At 48.6% G+C, this 20,847-nt stretch overlaps 3 protein-coding genes across 8 annotated transcripts in view; 2 read left to right on the plus strand and 1 right to left on the minus strand.

Annotated features, from left to right (window-relative positions):
* SYT3 (synaptotagmin 3) overlaps positions 1 to 3,428 on the plus strand; it is a 56,340-nt gene extending 52,912 nt beyond the window's left edge. For all 5 annotated transcript variants that reach the window (XM_053264011.1, XM_053264012.1, XM_053264015.1 and 2 more), the window contains exon 10: positions 1,707 to 3,428. The gene's annotated coding sequence lies outside the window, so the exon portion shown is untranslated. The remainder of the gene's footprint in view (positions 1 to 1,706) is intronic.
* A 4,585-nt stretch (positions 3,429 to 8,013) lies between these two features.
* GARIN5A (golgi associated RAB2 interactor 5A) overlaps positions 8,014 to 20,847 on the plus strand; it is a 33,178-nt gene continuing 20,344 nt past the window's right edge. Inside the window, exon 1 of the mRNA XM_053258879.1 lies at positions 8,014 to 8,168. The gene's annotated coding sequence lies outside the window, so the exon portion shown is untranslated. The remainder of the gene's footprint in view (positions 8,169 to 20,847) is intronic.
* Positions 9,780 to 19,536, minus strand: EMC10 (ER membrane protein complex subunit 10). Of its 2 annotated transcripts, XM_053258876.1 has the most exons (8): positions 19,378 to 19,536; positions 16,653 to 16,719; positions 15,376 to 15,488; positions 14,336 to 14,440; positions 12,705 to 12,886; positions 11,071 to 11,164; positions 10,804 to 10,893; positions 9,860 to 9,934 (listed from the first exon to the last, which is right to left on the minus strand). In XM_053258876.1, exons 1-7 carry the CDS (start codon positions 19,510 to 19,512, stop codon positions 10,810 to 10,812), a joined length of 780 nt encoding a protein of 259 aa, XP_053114851.1. In that variant the 5' UTR covers positions 19,513 to 19,536; the 3' UTR covers positions 9,860 to 9,934; positions 10,804 to 10,809. The 2 variants fall into 2 exon arrangements, with proteins under 2 accessions (XP_053114850.1, XP_053114851.1); XM_053258875.1 differs by lacking the exon at positions 10,804 to 10,893 and having other exon boundaries at positions 9,780 to 9,934.

Consider the following 20,847-nt stretch of genomic DNA (forward strand, 5'->3'; position numbering starts at 1 on the left):
TTCTCTCCCCTGTGCTATTTTCCCACTGAAGGCTCCCTTCTAAGATGGCTTTTTGCTGCAAATAACCGCTTCGGGGTGTTTTGGTGGGAAAATGACGCCAGAGGAAGCATTAACTCCCACCAGCTCTGCACCATATTTCCCAATCTGGATTGGCTCTCATGCAGCTGCTTTATTACCACTAAGAGATGCTTCTAGTTTGCTTCCCTTGCTTTGGCCATCTCTTAATGATGGGCTTAACGTGATGTGTAGTGTAGCCCTTTGGAAACGGCTTGTGCCACCCCACAGCTGCTACCTGTGGCAAGGCCACCCTGGCCCTAGGCTTGCCTGCAGTTCCCTCTTGGACCACCTGAGGGAGTAGAATACAGCTCTTTTTTCATGGCTCCCTTTCAGCCCTTTGAAGCCGTCCCCATGCCTTTCAGCAGAGCGAATCCTGCGTTAAAGGTTATTTCAACAGGGCAGTAGCCAGGATGGGGCCAGTTAATGCAAAGTGCTTCCATGTACATAATTATTAAAACTGGAATTCTGAGCCAGGAGAAGGAGCAGGATTTGCACATTCGTATTCCAGATACTAATGCCATGGTGGGCAGTGCTGGCTGGATGTGGCCGCGAAACCAGCCCTTCTTTCCATTTCAGTTGGTCCTAATAACTGTATTATCCGATTGGATAATTCTTTGGATTCTTTGAATTCTTCTTTGGATTTTCTAATGGACTAACTCATGCAGAGGGTGGGGCCATAGTTCAGTGGTAGAGCATCTATTTGTGTGCAAAAGGTTCTAGGTTGACTTGCCGAAATCTCCATGTAGGGTGGGGAAAGACTCCTGCCAGTCAGGGGTTTAGTGCTTCAGGGATGGGCAAGAAGGCAGTCCAGGTCCCTTTTTTCCCTCCAAGGTCTCAGCAGAGACGCAAAGCCCTTGGCATTGCTCTTGCTACCCCAACAGTTTGTTACATAATTTCATGTCAGTCTACCATCGATATTATTCCCATTCGTCCTGCCTTTTCTCACAAGGAGTGGCCTCCACCCTTTGTGGCCGACAATCCAGACTGCTCTTCTGGGTGAATAACAACATGAAGTCCAAGCATTATAGGAAGGATTAGGAAACATTCCTTGACTTCTTGTAACAGAACCCCCACAATTATGACCACTAAGCAGGGAAGGGCGTTGGAGTAGATGTGGCTATGGGGCAGTGTGGCCAGAACCTAAGGGGTATACTCGTGAGTCAAATGGGCCGTAACCCAAAATTTGGCTTTTAAAAAGCCAAATCTGGCAACAGAGCTATGGGGCATGGCTCTGGGGGCTATCAAGGAGAACTCCCGCACTTCTGAATTTGTGACCACACCACTGTTGCCAGTCATAGACAATACTGAGCGAGGTGAACCAAGACTCTGATTCAGTATAAGGCAGCTTGCTATCTGTGACTTTAATGGAGCAGAAAGTTCCCCTTGGCATCGACCACACTGCTTCCCTATTCCAGCCTGTCCCAGGAGTGGCTTTCTCTTAGATACCACCCGCCACTGCTGCTGCACACCCCCAGTAAGGGCCAGCCCCGCCGCATGCTCATGTCTTGTGCTTCCAAGGCTCAGTACTCAGTCGCTCCACATTTCTAGCCCAGTTAGCTCATGATCTCGGAATTCCTAAGACATAAGCCAGCACTGGGGAGGGGCATCAAGGAATGGATGTTAAATCTTTTTTCTTTCTCCCCCAACAGGTTTCCAGTGATGTGCGCACAGAACGTTCTGGACTGTTTCCTCTGACTCACCCTACAGGAACCTGCCAGCAGGGGGCTTTGGAGGGTGGGAGGCAGGATTCTGCCCTTCCTCAATTCCCATCTCTCCCTAGGAGTTGCTGCCTGTTGCATTTTTCCCCCCCAAAGCCATAAAGGCAGCCACTGAAGAGCATTTTTTTTCCCCATGTAGGGAGGGGAAGTGTGCTATCAAGTGCAAGGAAACCCTTCCTGCCCTCCCCCCCCCGCCCCTTCTACATGTTTGGGGAGGTGACCTTTTGTGACCTGCATGTTTTGGAGTCTCTGTTGTGGAAGGGGGGGTGGAGCTAGGGGCATCACTTGTGTGTGTGGCGGGTTCTGTGGCTTTAACAAGCTGCATGAGAGGCAAACATTCAATGTGTGCTCCTTCATGGCGTCTCTGTGGGAGTGGTGTTGTCTCTCCTGTTGAAGTTCTGACTCTTAGCAATAGTTAAAGTTGTGGAGCCTTTCTCCAAAGGGTATGGTAAGAGAAGGGGAGCCATCCTAGGTGGGAGCCTTTCTTCCCACACCCCCTCTCTACAGCGGAGGTTTTAGCCTTCTCCTGAGCTGTGAGTTTAGAAGGAAGTGACGGTCAGTTGGCCCTGTGCAAAGGAATGCGACGGCTTGCCCTGGGATCCCTCCTTTCTCCTCTCACGATGGACCTCCTTGGGGCCCTGGTAGCATTCCTTCTGCTGCCCAAACATCTGGTGGGAATTGCTCCATTTTGCCAGGATGCATGCAAGACCCCTCACCCAATCTGCTTGTGCCTCCAACCTAAGAGGAGGAGGAGGAGGAGGAGGGAGACAAGGGAATGTTGGAACTTCCTGCCCTGAGGAACAACTTTGGAAGAGGCAAGGAGAGGGCTGTGTGTGGACTGTGCTCCTGTCTGTCCTGCTGTGTCCCCCGTGATGAGAACGACCATGGAATTTCGTGAAACACGCACAGGGAGGGCTTCAGGCATAAAAAGGCCCCACAAGGGACCAAGCTGGGGCCCAGTTCAATCCTTGTTAAAGCCAGACTTGGGCCTCCCTCCAATTCCACAAGTCGGCTGATTCTGGACTATTGTGTGTGTGTGTGTGTGTGTGTGTGTGTGTAAGTGTCTGGGGGGGTAACGGTGTGTCTCTTCCCCCTCCCCCACTTTCCCTAAACCTAGACTTTTTTGTTCTTCTGTGGTTTGCATGGTTGCCCTCAACCCAGTTTGGGTGAGGGGCAGTTCTCAGATTTAAGCTGGAAGAGTGCCTGTTCAGAGAACCTAGGCGTCCTAGTTCTGTCTGATAAAAGTCCTGCTTGTGCGTCTTTCCCTCTTTACCCCCCAATTTCTTCTTATTTGGAATGTCATTTTTTCCCTCCCCCTTGCCCTCCTAACGCACGTCCATTTGTCATTCTGTCTTTGTCTGTCCTCTGTTTTTGAGATTGTCCTGTTTATGGTTGGTTTGGGCTTTTAAAAAAAAAAAAAAGTGAGAGAAATGAAGAAAAGCAGATATACAGGGGGGGGAACAGCCCTCCTTCCTAAACCTCTGTCCCCCTTTTTTTGGAAAAGCCATATACCTCCCCCCGTTGCTTGGGTGGAAGCCCCCCCAGCGTTAGGGGGGAGGGGAGGGGGCCAGAAGTGTTCTCTCTTTGCAATAGGTTTGGAACTTGAAGCTGCTGCTAAAACCGTGACATCAATAAAACTGGACAAAAACATGATCATCAGTGGGTCTCAGGACCATTTTGGAGAATGAGGTAGTGCATTATTTGGGGAGAGGGAAGAGCAGATTGGGCCTGGATTCCAAACAGCTCTAGCTCTGTCCCAGTCAAAAACATCCTAGAAATCATTTTCAAAGACAAGGAGGCTGTATCCCGTCCGCACAGAGGAGACAAGCTAAGCTTCTTGCCTGGAGAGATGCTTTGGCAAGCATTCGCAAAATTACATCAGTAACACTATAATACCCAATATCATTACCCTTGTTATATGGCGCAATCCGTGTGTGTGGTGCTTTACAAAGAATGGGAGGGTAGGTCTCTGCTTGTAATCTGGCATTGACAATGGGAGACGGGGTTAAACTCGGGAAGAACCTGATTTCATGCACATATACTTAAGCTTAGTTATATTTAGAGAAGAGGGGCTGGGAGTAGTCCCTTGTGGGGCTATTAGGAGGAGCTCACAGGCCTCATGCCGCTGTAGTAGAAGCAGCTAACCTTGTCCAGGGGGAGTATACCAGGAACTGGAGAGCTGCATTCTAAGCACCAGGCTGGAAACAAAACCTGGCTTAAGCCTAGGATCGGCTTAAACACCCACTCGCACAGAAATCTGGTGAAAAGCAGAATCAGCTTTATTCGATAGCAAAGGCTTTCCAGGAAACAGCTCAGAAAGCAGAGGTTTCACATTTGCCACATGGATGTAGCTCCTTAGGTTGGATACATTAAGCTTCCCGCTTCTTTCATCATGGAATTCAGGATAGCATACAGGGGGCGGGTTCCCGGATGGAACCAGGTCTGCTTAGTTTGCAGCACCTTCTGCTATTCTACCATAGCCCTGGGACTTAATCTGCAAAAGTCAAATGCAAACTATATCCTAACAAAACATCTTGCAACTAGGTTCAATATCCAGTGGTTGCCCAGTCTTCAGCAAGAGTTTATGCAGTGCTAAGATCATAAGCAGAGCTAGGGCTCAGGTTAACCAACTGCACTGTGGGCAAAAATGTACTGCAGAACTTTAAACAGGCTCCAGATTACCAGAACCAGCCGTTGTATCAGGGTCCAAGGAGCAGTGGCAACATTATTCTAGGATCTGAGGAAGACTACAAGAGGTTTGTCCTCCCTGAGAGGAGGCAGAGAAGGAGAACTTTGACTTCAAGCTCTACTAAGGTAAAGGTAAAGTGTGCCGTCAGGTCAATTTCAACTCTGGGTGCCCACAGAGCCCTGTGGTTTTCTTTTGGTAGAATACTGGAGGGGTTTACCATTGCCTCCTCCCACGCAGTATGAGATGATGCCTTTCAGCATCTACCTATATCACCGCTGCCTGACATAGTACCAGCAGGGATTCGAACTAGCAGCCTTCTGCTTATTAGTCAAGCATTTCCCCACTGCGCCACTCAAAGTGACATACTCAAGCTCTAGTACTACAGAATATAGGTGAAGACTCGCACGATTAAAAAAAATCCCATGTTAAAAAACACCAGGGAGAAGAGTTCTGGTCAAACCTTTACCTGCTAGTTTTCTATGTGTAGGGATTTGTTTATACAGAGGATCATTTCCTCACATGAGCCCCTCTGTGCAGTGGTACAGCGCTCAGATTTACTAGAGAACTAGGCCAAAGTTTCTAGATTGAGCCATGGACACAGCAACTGAGCAATGGTCTTGGGCAATGTCATTATATGAAAGTTGTCAAGGTTACTCTTGCTTCTGCTTTGCACAAATTCAGACACAACTAGCCATGATTTAATTCAGGATAAGTCCTTGCCAAGATACTTGGGAAAGAGGCTGGCTTAATCGAGGAAGTGTAGGTTCCAGTGAAGCAAGAGCTAACAATACTTGGGTCCTCTGGGGAGAAATTGAGTGCTCTTAAATTAGCAGTGAGGCATCTAGGCAGGATTCTGGCATAGTCCAAAGCAGGGGCCAGTACACTCAAGAGGCAGAAACCAAAGCTGTCAATTTGGAGACCTGGGATGGTCAGTCCTCAGCCTTGTGCCAAATGCACATCCCTTTTATTCATTCAAGTCAGGGGTTCTCATTAGGAAGTACTAGTGCCCTGAGGGGTACTCTGAGCCCTCATGCCTGCATGAGCCCACATGCTGCAGACACACTATTTGTTCCATCCTCAGCTCTCTCTGCTTGTGGAAAGGGAACTCTGCTTCTGATTGACTGGCTATGTGCTGAAGCTTAGCAGACTGCTCCCCTCAGCCTGACAGGCTTTAGAAAATCATCATGGAGTACTCCCAATCAGTGTTCTTTCTATTTTTTTTTCCATGTGTGCAGAATGAATTTTGTTCCAGGCAGCAGTATGAAGGCAGTGTGTGTACACATGCATTCAGAATGGGGCCTTCCTGATTCAACCTGAGCGGGATCTAAAATGAACTGAGCGGACATCAAAAAACATGCGAGCACATGCCTTAGATGAGAGGGAACACTGCTCCCAATGAAATTAATGTGAGAAGTTTACTTGTCCCATTAATTTCAATAAGATTGCTTATGACTAAACTTAGTGTGGATGTGAGCCAGTGACTGTAGTAGCCCATCTCCCTAACTGCAACACTTAAAAACAGAATGTTCTGTACTATCAACATATATTTTATATATGGGGACTACTACAACGTGCTCTGTGTGGGGCTGCCCTTGAAGATGGTTCAGAAGCGTCAGGTGGTCCAGAACACTGCAGCAAGGATGCTTGTGGGCACAAGTCACCTCATGAATGTCACACCCTCTTGCAGCAGCTTGATTGGCTACCAGTCCACTTCTCAGCTAGATTCAAGGTGCTGGTCTTGACCTTTAAAGCTCTACATGGCTTGGGGCCGGGGTACCGGTTGGACTACATTCTTCCATATGTATTTGTCAGGGCCCTTCACTCATCATCTCAAGCCCTGCTTGTGGCCCCGCTGTTGACTGAGATTTGGTTGGCAGGGACTAGAGACAGGGCCTTTTCGGTTGTGGCTCCACAGCTTTGGAACACTTAAATAATAAGAAGAAACTTTTTTAAAAAAAAAATGTGATTTTAAATGTGGATTTAGCCTGGTCTTAACTTGTTCAACTTTATAAATCTTTTACTTTCCATTGTATCTATTTTATTAAAGTTGTGAGCTACCGCGAATGGTAGTGTACTGGAGGGGCAGGGTATAAATATTTTAAATAAGTACATCCACAAAAATTAGAATTACTAGAAGCCCTCTTCAGATTTTATAAAAGCACCCTGCTGTAGAAGTGTGCAGTGGGGGAAAGGGGGAAGAAGTCCCGCCCCCACCACATCAGTCACCCACATGCCCTGCCACTCACACTTACAGCAGAACTCATCTGAAGAGGGCAGAGATGATGGCGGGAGCTCCCATGTATGTGACAGTGGATCGACCGCTGTCATGAATAGGGCTCTGCTCTCTTCAGAGGAGCCCACTGTGAGTGGCAGGGCATATAGTGAGTGACGCAACAAGGGCGGGACTTCCTCTCCCTTTGTCCCACTGTACACAGCTACAGCGGGGCATTTTTATAAAATCTGAAGCTGCCTAAAGTTATGAGATGGGCACCTAGTCACTGGTTAACATGCAGATTAAGTTATTCATAAGCAGTCTTACTGAAAAAAGCAAATGTCATATACACAGATTCCCACCCTCTTTGAGCCTCACAACCATCTTGTGAAGTAGGTTAAACAGAGACAGTGCCAACCCCAAGAGCCTGCAATGAGCTTTGCAGCAAAGTGAGGACAACATGCAGATTCTCAACTGCAACACCTTCATGTCGCCCCTTCCCAAGAGCTGCCGCCAACCTTCTGACCCCAAACACCTCCACACCCTACCCAGCACAATGGGTCACAGCTGATGAAGCCGAGATCCTCCGAACACCATTCGCCACAGCTCTCAGATGTGCTGCTGTACCAGCCGGGCTTGCAACATGCTGAAGAAAAAAAATCAGAGCAAGTAAGCTCAACAGCTCCAGCAATGCATGCCTGCAGGCACAGCTATCGGATTGCAGGATCAACAGAGCCAGAGTCTCACTTCTTTTCTTTTTAGGCCTTGCAGCTGCAAAGAAAAACTTGAACACCTGTGAGCCAGCATTGGCCGAGATTTCAGAAGCCAGGGAATCAGCTCTTTGGCCTTTTCTCTGCTTTTCTAACCCACCTCATCCCTCCTCTGACAGTCCCAGTCCTCCATCCTGAAAGCAGAATTATATGCCAATATCCTACCTGTTTATTCCAGGCAAGAGTTTGAGAACCACTGGGTCAAAATATTTTGGTGTAGGGCACAGAACTCTCGCAGCAGATACTAATAATGCACAGGCTGACCCACTGCACCCTTCTCGCCTCCCTTGATGGCACAGGAGCCTCCAACATCTAGATTTTATAAATTTCCTCCTAACTCTGGTATCTACATCCTTGGAGAACTCCCAGCCTAATCTCTTCCATTGACTCAACCACACAGCATGCCCAAGCTCGACTATCTCCCCCCCACCTGCTTCCCAATTCCTGGGCATCCTGGCTCCTAGCCTTCTCTCCCAGGAAGCTGAAGGCCTCCTGAGTTTGCTTCTCTGCTCCACTTGTTCTAGAATTCCCCAGCAAGCCACTCCCGAATTCTAGGCCTTTGTGGTTGCTATGGCTACAGAGGTTCCAGGAAACCACACGAAGCCAAGCTGGGCCACAGCTGAGAAGAGTGTCCCACACTCTGGAGGGACGCAGCATGGAAGAACACCGGCCAGGACCACCACCACGGGGGATCCACGCAGCCGGGTTCTGGGTGGCAACAGGTGGGTCATCTACTCTCTAAAGGATGTCTGGTTCACAGCAGTTAAGAGACCTGGCTGGGAGTCGTGTTTTCTGTCCCCATAGGGCTGTTCCTCATATCTGGTCTCCCCATCTTTCTCCTGCATCTCTTAATCTAGGTACTATTGGAAGCACAAGGCCAGGGCCATTCCCCCAATCGTTGCTCTTAGCTCTAGCAGACACCAAGAGTTATGGTTACCTACCTAGAACAGTTTATATTCACCTCCTCCCCATAATCTGCAAATGCACCTTAAATCTTTGAGGGTGTTGGCCGCTCACTGAAGGACTAGAACTATTCAGCATTCAAGACAAGATTCATTAGCTGGCAGTCCCCTATAGAGTTACCCCCAAAAAGCCTGGATAGCCCAAGCAGAGAAAAAGATAACCACATTCCAAATTTGGCAATCAGATCAACCACCCACAAACCAAGAGCCAAGTGAAAAGGATGTTTTCCCACGACATTCCATCCAGCACACTGCACTAACAAAGCACCAAAGCTGGACAGAGGTTGCCCAGGTGTGTCTATGTGCGCTCTGTCAAATTGCCTTCCAGGGAGATCTTTGGCGCGAGGTTGGACAAGCATCTGTCCAGGATTATATAAATAAGAAGTCAGAAAGCGATCCCCCAGTTCCTTTCTTTTGCTATGTTTCTAGGTTTTTGCATGGCAGCCCCAGAGGGAAGGGCTGGCAACATTTCAGAGGCAATTCATGTTACCTTTCTTGTGAGGAGATGCATGGAATCAAGCTCACTTGCATTGGCTTTGACAGCCAGCAGAAGAGGCCAGGTTCCTTCCATGTGGAGGTCTGTACAGCTAGCAAGGGCTAGAAATCCCATACAGCAATCATTAGGAGGGATCCTCAGCTGCTGATTCCCAAAGCCAGGCTGGGTGGCTTTGACATCAGCACTGCAAGAGATCTTGCCCACACTGGCCTCTAGAAAGCAAGATGGCTTCAGGCCATTGATTCCACACCTTATCATGAGAGTAACTTGTGTGTGAGAGGTTTCCAAGCTGATAGCAAGAGCCCACCTTGACTGCAACAGCTCACAATCACTGGCCTTCATAACACTGGAGCAATGGTACCTGGTATACAAATAGGTTCTCTCTTCTGGGTTCTTTTGAGCCTGCTGACAGCAGTTGCCTTGTCGTCTTGTTAGTAAGACAGGCAGGTGTAACTTACAGGTTCCATAGCCTCAGTTTTCAGTTTCTGGTTATAAAGCATCCTTGGAATGACAATCTGGTTTTTGTGGTGTGTGGTGTTGTTTTTTAAAACAGCGAGTTCCTAGCCCTCATTACTTTGGCGTGCGGGTGGGGATGGGAACCTTAGAAACATGGCTTACTAAGAGCTTGGTCTTATGACCATTTCCAATCCTGAATCTTGGAAGCAGAATCCGAGTCTCCTTGCCGCAGAGTAACTGGCAGTTGTACTTTGTTGTTGTCTGGGAGCAAACATACCCTGGATTTAGAGTTGCATAGTTATTCAGCTTCCTCTCATCTCACTGCTGACACCAACACTTTCCTATCTGCAATCCAACATTCACTCCACTCCCACAAGTCAGGAACTAGGAGAGACACCATTTTCCTCCAGTAATATTTATTTACATTCCTCCCTCCTTACAACACCAGAAAGGAGGCCCCTTTCCCTCATCGGCCTCCGCCCCCAGCACTGCCCCCATTGCCCCCTCCCTGCCCCCCTGCATCTGGTGCTCCAGACATCATCAGGAAGAGGACGATGGGAATAATATACATCCACTGTGGAAGAAACAGAGAGGGGAGGAAAGCAAAGTTACAGAACAAAGAAGGCTCTCGGTGCAAAGGCTTGTCTTTTTCACACTCTGCCTCAAAAGGACCCACCAACCTCCCCTCAAGACACAGTTCCCCACCCCTTTTAGTTCCTCGGAGGAAGGTAACTCAAAACCAACCTCCAGTTCAAGATATATCCCCAGCCGCACATCCTCCCGCCCATGTGGCACACAGACGTGGTCCCTTTTTTAAAATCACAAGATTCCCATCACCAGGGATTGCACCTGATCTTGTCCCAGTTGGCAGCCAATGGGGAGGGAGGTTGTGCCCATAAAGAAGAGGACCTGCCACCAGGAAGTGGGGGGAGGGAAATTCTACCATGCAAGGGGAAGAGGGCAGGGAGGGGCTTGGCTTTACAAGAAGCTGACCGGCGGGCAAGAAGGTGCAGCAGGCCAAATTCCCATGAAATGTGTGTCTTTTTGAAGGGAGTTTTCACCCAGCCAGTGGCAGAGGAGGGGAGTTCTTGCCTCAAGTAGCATGAGCGGTAGGCAAGGAAATACTCTTCAAGAGATGGGGTCTGGAAGAGCACTTCTCGAGGGCTTCGCTACTCCCAGAATGCACCATACCAAGAACCAGGAAATGGCCCACTAGCCCAATCAGCTCATATATAATGAAGGGGGGGGGGGAGCTGCAGCCACTGCACACCCAGCCCCCCAGTGTGTGAGTTTTACAGAAAATTATTTGGTGGGGAGGGGAGAGAATCTTTTCACCTCCAGTAGGAAAGAAGGAGTGTGGGGGGGAGTGTTGAAGGAATTCTAAGCCAATTCAAAGGTGTGCAGAGGAAGATGGAAGGAAGAGAGAGGCAGCTGTGCCTTTACTTTTGCTCAGGGCTGGCGTCCTGGCTCCCGAGGGGCTGTTGCAGAGCTGGTTGCCAGGAGAAGCACTGCCCCGCCCAGAATTAAATGCCACTGCAGGGATTGGGGAGAACAGATATCAGAGTGGGGAGCGATTCTCTCCCTCTGCCCCCACCCAGGTGCTGCAGTCTGGCCAGAGTCAAGCCAGCAGGCTGGCTCTGTAACGTATCCGGAGTCTCACAGGGCGGGGAGGTAGCAGGGAGGTTCTCTCTCTCTCCACTCATGACTTACGTATTTGGCAAAGAAAGATTTCTGCTCCTGTGGATTTTTGGCTTTCTGTGCCTGCTCTTGTTCCATGCGTTCGATGAATGCTGCTGTCTCAGGGCTGGGGGGGTGGGGGAAGCAAAAGGCTATCAGTGACAGAACAGAAAACATCTTCCCAGAGCTCACAAAAAGGCAAAAACGAAGGATGCAAAGCCTCAAACAGATTGCTAAAAACAGATTTTAATTATAGGTGACAGTATCCAATGTGTTTCTTCCTCACAGGAATGAAAATCCATGTTCCAAATGCACTTTTGTAGTTTCTCTCACAAGAACAAAACAGTGCAAGTTGGTTTTTATCCCTGAGGAAGACTGTTGAAATGCACTGGGCACATCACACCCCATAACAACATTCTATTGAGCATCTGTTTGAGGTTTTGGCTGCTTTTCAGTTCTTTGGTGCTGCCCCTCCAATCAGTCGCCCCTCCTACTCTCAGAACTCACTCCACTTCTTAACAAGTCAAGACCATGGTTGGCAGACTCCTCCCAATCCCACTCACCTTAAATCCAGTCCGTTTGAAGCAAATCCCACTGACTTAAGTGAGCCTACTCCTCCCAGGTCAGGTGCGCTTAGAATGGCATCCTAAGTCTCTGGGTTCACCTCTTTCTTACCTTTCAATCCTCAACCCATAAAATCCTTCCCTAAGAAAGTGAGATTCCTATATTTCAGCCATTTCTTTCCAGAGAACCTAGAACAGGGCTGCACAACTTCAGCCCTCCTACAGATTCTGGACTACAATTCCCATCATCCCCAACAACTGCCCACTGTGGCTGGGGATGATGGGAGTTGTAGTCCAAAACCAGCTGGAGGGTCAAAGTTGTGCAGCCCTGACCTAGAAGCTTACTGGCCTTTCCTCTTCTCCTTCTCCGCCACCTCCATGGCAACAATTCCTGCTTACTGTCTCCACCCCACAAGAACCTCCTTTCCCAGAAGGAAAAAAGCCTGGTTCCCAGTAGGGATGTGCACGGAACCAGGCGGGGGAGAATGCATTTACCCCTCCCACCACTCTTCCCCCACCGGCGCTCCGTTTTTAGTAAGGCAGCGTACCTCCCTGATGCCCCGTCTACTGGATAAACCCAGAAATATCTGCTGCACCTGCACACACCGGCGTGGGTGTGCACACATCGCACACCTGCGCCAGTGCATAGAGGCGCATCAGATACTTCCAGGTATATCCAGTAAATAGAGGCAAACAGGGCAGTAGGGTGGTACGCCGCCGCCCCATGGACTTACTAAAAATGGAACGCCAGCAGGGGAAGAGCGGCAGGAGGGGTAAAGGCACACTCCACCGCCCTTAAAGCAGTACCACCCTCCGCCTTCGAACTGGCAGAACCACCTGCCATTCGAACCGGTTTGGAGGCCCATAAAGGGCCTCCGAAGCAGTTCCATGCACATCCTTGGTTCCCAGTCCTTCATGCATAGAGCCCAGGGGAGTCCTGCCATCTGACTCACAAGACAGCTTCCACAGATCAGCCATTTCCCCAGGTTTTCAACTGCTTTCCAATTCTCCACAACAAACACCAAATCCCCATTTCTTGGCCCCTCCAGCTCTCATCCACTCCAGCCCACCACCAGCCCCACCTAACCGCCTACAGAAACTCACACGGCTGCTGGGATGGGCTGCTGGAGAAGAACCGTGGTGTTGAACAGTTCCAGGTCCACATCCTCCACCTCAGCCCCATGGCAGGAGCCAGGCACAGTGACGATGGAGAGGCCAATGATGTTGCCAGTCACGTCTGTGTGAACCGTCAGCCTATCTGACAGATGAGACTCTACCATTGAGCACTGTATGGAGGGGGAGAAAGGGAAAAGCTGCTGACTCTCATACCCTTTTCTACCAAGCAGACATGAGCTGAACCACATACCCTCCCCCTTGCAGCCCTCAGTTTTACTTAGAAGTTGTTGGAAGCAGGATGAATGGGTTCACAGCCCTTTGATCAGTCCTCCAATGACTGATCAGCCATGAGCCAAATGAGATCCTCTTGCTTCCCACATTCTATCACAATTGCTTCAGACTGACCATCAGTGTCCCCTAACGTATTGTTGGTGGTTGCCCCTGCAAACGAGGAGCTCTCTTCTGCCAGAGATTCACCAAAGCCAAACATCTTCAGGAAGCATTATAGAGCCTTTTTGTTTGGTTGAGCTTTCAGGAGGAATTACAGCTGAGCTGGCATGGAGTGGGGTTTTTAGCACTCCACTATTTAAAAACGCTTTCACGCTGAATATTTTATCTATTTATAATTTTACTAGTGGTTTTGTAGCCCGTTGGTTAACGGGCGCTAGTGGAGCTCTGCGCTCCAGACGTTCGCCGCCATTCCCTCTCCCGCCACCCCCCGGTGCCCGGGGCTCCGGCCGGGCCCGCCACTCACCGCCGCCCGGGGCTCCGGCCGGGCCCGCCACCCACCGCGGCTCCGGCCTGGCCCACTGCTGCCGGGGCCCACCGCCGCATTGTTTTGTTTGCCGCCTCGTCCGGCGGCCATCCTGGGCGGCCAGAAGCGGCCGCCCCGAAGAAGCCGGGTAAGCGGCGGCACGGCCAGGCCTCAGCCATGGCTCTGCCGCCTCCTCGGCCGCGCCGCCTCCTCGGCCAGTGTCCCCCGCCGCCGCTTACCCGGCTTCTTCGGGGCGGCCGCTTCTGGCCGCCCAAGATGGCTGCCGGGTGCTGGCGGTCCTGGCTCCCTGGCCTCTTCTGGCCATGCGCTTCGCGCATGCCCAGAAGAGGCCAGGGAGGCACGGACACACGCTTGGTGTCCGTCCACGGACGGACACCAAGCCTTTTATTAGATAGGATTATTTGTCCCATGTCTTTTTTTGATCTCAGCATTTGAATAATTATTGCAGAAGAGGCAACAAGATCCTTTGGAGATTTTAATGGACACTCTTCCCCCTTCCCACAGTCAAATACACACATACAGCAGTACAACTCTTTAGCCGACCATCCAAGGGTCGATTAAATAAAAGGACTCCAGGACTAGAAGATGGAGTGGTTATGGAGCCAGGTTTCTAGAGAGGTTAGAGGTCTCCCCACCCAACCCCTGTCAGTCCATCTCAACAAAAAGATTAGTGGAGTTTCCCCTTGTACTTTCAACAGTTTGAGAAATTTCACATCCCTAAGATGAGCCTAAGTGAGTAAACTGGTAAAGAGGTGAGGCTGGCCAAGGCAAAACACAAAAATAAACCAACCCCTGCCAAAAGCCGTTCAATGCTTCTTTATGAGCCGCATCAGAGGATACTCACCGCTCGGACAAAGGAGGTGACATATTCAACTCCGGTCTCCTCAGTGGCCCCCAGGGGCCGTCGTGGGATCCGTACGCGGTAGAGCCCTCCTTCTGTAGCCACCTCCTGGCATTTGGGAAGAAAAAAGACACAGGTAGAAAATAACTCCTTGCCTCTCACCCCACCACACTAACCAACTCTTCTTCTCCCCCTTACCATCCCCTGGCTGAAAGAGCCACTCCTAGGCTTGTGACAGTGGATCAAAATCCAGTGATCAGAATATGTTTGCTTACTTGAGCATAATTGATTCTCTTTCCATGATTTCAATTTTTTTTAAGATGGTAACAAAAAAACAAAAAACAAGTATTTCCCAGTGTGTGTCTTGAATTAAGACACATCCTCCACCTCAGAAGAAACTTGCTTCTTTTTTTAAATGAAAGTTAAAACAGCTACCCATATATATAAGATCACTTTTGGGGTCAGAAGAGGGCAAACTCAAGCACTTTGTCCTCTGCACCCTCTTGCTGCCCTCTATCTATGGGGGTTGCCTGTTAGTTTCCTATCACTACAGAACTCCAGCAGCCCCAGATGCACATTCCGGAGTTCCAAGCAGAGATAATGCCCAATAACCATAGAATACGGCCCCAGGTAATTAGGGAGCACTTCCGGGGCTTATTGAGTGGCCAATCAACAATTTTGCCTTTCCTGAACCAGCAGAAGGCCAGTGGAGCCCAAGGAGAGGTCATGGCAAGAGTGGCAGCTGGAAAAGCATGGCCAACAGCATGCACTACAAAGCCAGCATCCTAGCAGGCATTCATTGGGACTAACAACAGGCTAATACAGCCTGCTCCTCTCTCCAACTCTAGCCCCATCTCTTGTCCTCCTTCCTGCTCTGTGTGCCAAACTCCAGCCTTCCTTTTTGTTCTGCTAGCCATTACTCACCCCCTCATCAGAAGAGAGCGCCACCCTCTTCCCAAGTGCATCCGTTCCCTAGATTTCTGATAACTGTTTCTCCCAGCATAAGCACAGCCAAGACTCCTCTCTTGTGCAGACACACCCACCCTAAGTTTGTTGCGCTCATCCTCAGTCAACTGCTTCTGGCTGAGTGAGAGGCTGGTGTCAGGAGCCACGTTCCAGAGGAGAGTGCCCCGCTTTTTGAATTGGATGCTGTCATCTGTGGGAGAGAGAAAACCCCGGAGAGTTCTGGATTCTGATTCTACTCTTGGAAAGTGAATATATACATACACACACAAACACACACACAGGTGCGCTATATAATCAACTAGGCCAGGGGTTCTCAACGTGTGGGTCCCCAGATGTAATTGGACTTCAACTCCCATAATTCCCAACCAAAGGCCAATGGGGCTGGGGATGATGGGAGTTGAAGTCCAATAACATCTGGGGACCCACACGTTGAGAAACCCTGAACTAGGCCAAACTGTCCTCCCAGAAATCCTAGCTCCCTTTTCAGGAATCCACTGTAGCTGTAAACCCAAATCCACATGTCCTGCCCTCCCCCAGCCAGCCCATGACCATCCACATAGTCCAGCCCAAGGGTCTGTATGGCACAAGCAGAAAACAGGTGCACTGAAAAAGTGTCTGAGCAGAACAAAGACTGCTGAGGAGTCAAGCAGGAAGAGGATTAAAACACAAGTACAGAATTTTTAGCCAATCTGACCCGAGGGGAAATGCCTACTCAAACCCATCCGGCAGGCCCTCAACAAAATCCATCCACCAAATCATCATCTCCTCCTCCTCCTCACATGCCAGTTGTATGTCTCCTCTACACAGTAGCGGCTGGTGTGGGCAGGCAGGGGCAGCAAGAGGCATCTTTAAGCATAAAGTAGTAGGTGTTTCCCTCTGCTCCGGCCACACCTTCAAGCTGATGCAAGCAGCAGTGTGCCGCCCGGCCTCCCTGCGGCAGGGGATAGCCTCCACCACTCACCTGGCTGCCAGCAGAGGATCAGCTGTGTAGAAATCAGGTGAGTGGCAGTTCCGATCCCCCGCTGCAGGGAGGATCCACTGCAGGGAGCTTGCAGCTGTGGCCGGAGCAGAAGCAAGCACCGACTAATTGATGCTTAAAGGTGTCTCTTGCCACCCCCACTGCGCCCACACAGGCTGCTACTGCCTCTACATACCACCCAATACCAACTGTGATGGTCTGTTGCACCAAAGGCAGCCATATCTGGGAGAGGTAGGAAAACAGAGCTCCAAACTACCTGAGTCCAGTGGGGCATCAGAACAGGAATCTCACGACAGCTCTCCAACAATGATCCCAGCCCTATGCATACACTCCCCCACACCCAGCCAATCCCTCCCGCACACCCCATCTACTCACCCAGCTCAAATGAATGCTCCAGATGCAGGGTCAGTCCACAGGCCTCAGTGTCCCGGCTCTCACCTGGCTGAAGGCAACAGAGGAGGTGGATCACAGATCTATCCCAATATTCTTTCAGTCATCCTCCCCATACCCCAGTTTGGCACCATATGCTCTGCATGTACTTGTTTAGCAAATGCTGCTTCTATTTTCTCACCATGGGCATTGGTAATTGTTGTGCAGTAAATATGTATGCCAAAGCAGCTCTGCCAACCATTAAATAAATTACAGTCTGTCTTATTTAGGAACAGACACTCACAAACCTGCTACCATGCATAGAATTTTAAATACTAAATATTTAGTGGTGGAGAGCACAATGGGCAACACCAAAAAAAATGCAGATTTATAGTACATCTAAATATAACCAAATCTTGTGATTCCTTAACAGACTTACTGGGGCAGAGGCTTTTATGCATAAAGCAGCAACTGGCAAAAATAAATACTAATTTTGTCATGTTAAATAAGCACCTGGGTTCTATTAAACCCTAATCAAATAGAATAGAAACTAGTTCAGAATTTTGCACTGGAATCTGCCTTTTGTTGATTGCATATCTACGATATGGCAGTGTTAAATGCAAGGGAACCCCTTTATTACAAACAATTATAAGGCCATGAAGAAGCAAACAAGCTTCTTGTTTTGTAAAGTTTACCAAAATTTTAATCAGGCCAGATGTTAAATGTAAGTTGTAAAAAGGGGGAAGCAGAGAAGAAAAACATTGTTAAGCATGATGAAAAAACCTAAGTCTTAAAATGACATGAAGAAGTATTGCACAGTACAATCCTTTGACTATTTACTTAGCAGCAAGTCCCACCATGTCCAGTGGGACTTACTCTTAGAAATTGGGTTATGATTTTAAAATATAAATATATTTAATACTTTGATTACTTTATTTTATTCATTAGGAATATATTACAAATCATAGTACAGATATACTTTTATATAAAGGTGAAAGATATAATTTCATATATAAGGTGGTATATATCATGTTTTTTTCAAGCTGTTAACTAATATAACTCTTTGCTGAATTTTTAAAAAATATATATTTTAATTATACTTTTTTCTTTAAGTGATTTTTTATAAGTGTTCACAGGATTGCAGCCATATTTAGGTGGAGATATGTTGGGTGAAACAAATACCTCGGGTTCCATGGAGGGGCAGAAAAGCAACATTAAGCTTTTCTAAAATGATGTGGGAAAGGCAACTTCGGCAGCCCTATACACCTAAGGCCACAAACAGAGCCCTGCTGGATCAGCTTCAAAGGTTCATCAAGTGCAGCATTCATTTTCCAACAGTGGTCAATGAGACGCCTCTGAGCATTAAAGCAATAGCCCCCCACCAGTGTTCCCTGTAACAGGGATTCCCAGATGTTGTTGACTACAACTCCCAGAATCCCCAGCTACAATGGCTTTTGCTTGGGGATTATGGGAGTTGTGGTCAACAACAAATGGGAATCCCTGTTAGAGGGAACACTGCCCCCCACCTTACTGCTGCCCCTCCAGGAAATGGTATTCAGACTGCCCTTGAACATGGAGGCTTTACATAGCCATCATGACTACTAGCCAGTGATAGACCTATTCTCCATAAATTTTTCTCACCCCCTTGCAAGTTAGCCTCAGCACACTTTACTTCTGAATAAATATGGAAGCTTGGACCTACAATACACATGGTGATTTTCAGGGGTGCAGACAGTTCAACACTCAGATGAGTGTACAGGTCAACATTGCAGTGGATACAGAAAATCTGTTAGATTTATTTGAGAGGCCTGTACTCAGGTTCACTTTTAAACTATTACTACGGATATTTATAAACCACTCTTCAACCAAAGTTCTCAGAGGGATTAACGTAGAAAAATAAACAATACATAAATAAGATGGTCCCCTGCCACCAAAGGGCTCACAATTTTAAAAGAAACATAAGGTAGACAACAGCAACAGCCACTGGAGGGATGCTGTGCTGGGGTTGGATAAGACCAGTTGCTCTCCCGTGCTAAATATAAGAGAACCACCCCTTTAACAGGTGTCTCTTTGCTCAGTTAACAGGTAAACTAAACACAGGTAGAGTCATTCACACAAGAACATGTACAAGTGCCCAGACATCTGTACATTTGCACAACAATGTCTGAATAGGGCTAAGAGGGAAAACTTGAGGAGCAACTCCTCACTTAAACTGGTGGAGGAGAGGAAAAACACTTCGTGGGGAGAGAAAAATATGCTGAAAAATATGAAGAGAGAAAAATATGCTTCGTGAGGAGAGAAAAACATGGTGGGGGAGCTCAGCAAAATGGGAAGGGGGCTGTTCAGATGCTTAAGAGGGAATCTGCACCCCTAGTGATTTTCATCAGCCAGATGTTGCAAGACACATGTGGGACGGAACCATAAAGCTTTCAACCTGCTCTGCTGTGGTCACCTGTCCAATGGCCAAGCTGGCTACCCCAGAGAGCATCCACTGCCACATTTCACTGTCTAGGATGTGTGAGCGCCCCGCTCCCCCCCACCCCCCCGCTTTTGCAAGTCCCTTTTCAGAGCGATCTCCCAGCTCATGAATATTAACGATGTAGATGCCCAAGAGAGACTCCCACCCCCACCTCACTCATAAATATTAACAAGGCTCAAGAAATATTGATCAGCCGGCCGGCCAGGAGCCCCTTCCAGGACATATCTCATCTCCAGCCGCCCCGCCACTTACCCTGAGGCCCGGCTCTCCCCGGCAGCTACCGACTCCAGCAGCCTGGACGAGCAGTGGCGGCGACAGCAGCAGCAAAAGGAGAAAAGCCGGAAGGAAAGAGCAGGGGGGGCAGCCGGCAGCCCTCGCAGCCGCCATTGCCCTGGATCATGTGACAAAGGCCGCAAGGCAGTATGGGATAGGGGCAGGCTAGTCTAGGAGAGAGAACCAATCAGTGCCCACCTAGAGCTTGGCGCGCCGCGTGCAAAGAGATGCTGAGATCTCGCAAAGCACGCGCGTGTGGCAGGTGATAGGTTCTGTCACGGTCGCATAGGTGGCTGGCTAATAATCACCTGTAGCTCGGGGACGAAGGCAGCTCAGTCAGCAATGAAGATGCTGCCCGGTGGATACCGACCCTGATTCTGCACACAGGACGGCCAAGGGGAACAAAAAGGCCTCCCAAGGCACATAGTTTAGGCTGCGGATCTGGCTGGGCACACCTTGGAAATAAAGCCCATTGAAATCAATGGGAGTTACTCTAAGGTTGTTTATTTCTTGATGCCTCCCAATCCTATACCAGTTTCCTGGCGAGTTAAGTTGGCTTAAAGTCCCCTTGATTTCAGTGGCTGCCGTTCTGAGTAAGCTTACAGCCCAAAGCAACCTTAGCATGCTTACTCAGAATTAAGGCCCATTCAGTGTCCTAGAAAGACTGCAGCAGTCCTAAGCACACTGACTAGAGAATAAGCTCAATTGAACTAGCTGCAGCTAACTTCTGAGTAAATTTACATAGTCTGTGTGGCCGCAGCTCTAAACACATTTACAGTATGGCCCCCAAGCATGCATAGTAAAGATAAATTGTGCTTCGAGTCGGTGTCGACTCCTGGTGACCACAGAGCCCTGAGGTTGTCTTTGGTAGAATACAGGAGGGGTTTACCATTGCCATCTCCCACGCAGTATGAGATTATGCCTTTCAGCATCTGCCCGATATAGCATGCATACTTATCATTATTATATTATTTATATACCACTTTCTTCACAAAATGTAAAGTAGTGAACAATCTATATAATAATCATAATATAAATCTACATAATATAAAGGATTATTTACAAATAAAGCACAGTTTTAAAGTACACAATACAATAAAGCACAATTAAAAATCACACAATTAAAAATATAGAGGTAAATCACTCTTAGCAGCAAACTAAAGGCAGGCTAGAAAAGCTAACCAGATATAGGCTTGTCTAAGAAGCAAGGTCATAGCGTGCTGGAGAAAGGCAGCTAGTGAGAGGGCCTGTCCGGCTTCCATGGGGAAAGTATTCCATGGCATAGGTGTACCCATCAAGAAGGCCCTTTCCAAGACACCAATGGTGATGGAATCTCCTGAAGCCCTCCTGAGAATCTTAGCATCCAAGCAGGCTCATCTGAGAGAAGGCTTACAGCCCAAAGTACCTAGACCCTAAACTGTTTAGAGGAGTGATTGTTGCTGTTTTTCA

The sequence above is a fragment of the Hemicordylus capensis genome, chromosome 6, assembly GCF_027244095.1.
Source record: "Hemicordylus capensis ecotype Gifberg chromosome 6, rHemCap1.1.pri, whole genome shotgun sequence".
In the NCBI taxonomy this organism is placed as follows: Eukaryota; Metazoa; Chordata; class Lepidosauria; order Squamata; family Cordylidae; genus Hemicordylus; species Hemicordylus capensis.

Excerpts from the sequence above, each read along its gene's own strand:
- EMC10 (XM_053258875.1), bottom strand. The coding sequence starts at position 19,512 with ATGGCGGCTGCGAGGGCTGCCGGCTGCCCCCCCTGCTCTTTCCTTCCG. Across the intron at positions 16,720-19,377 it reads GGGGAGAGCCGGGCCTCAGG|CCAGGTGAGAGCCGGGACAC; the intron begins GTAAGTGGCGGG and ends TGTTGCCTTCAG. Across the intron at positions 11,165-12,704 it reads CAGCCCATCCCAGCAGCCGT|CCCTGAGACAGCAGCATTCA; the intron begins GTGAGTTTCTGT and ends CCACCCCCCCAG.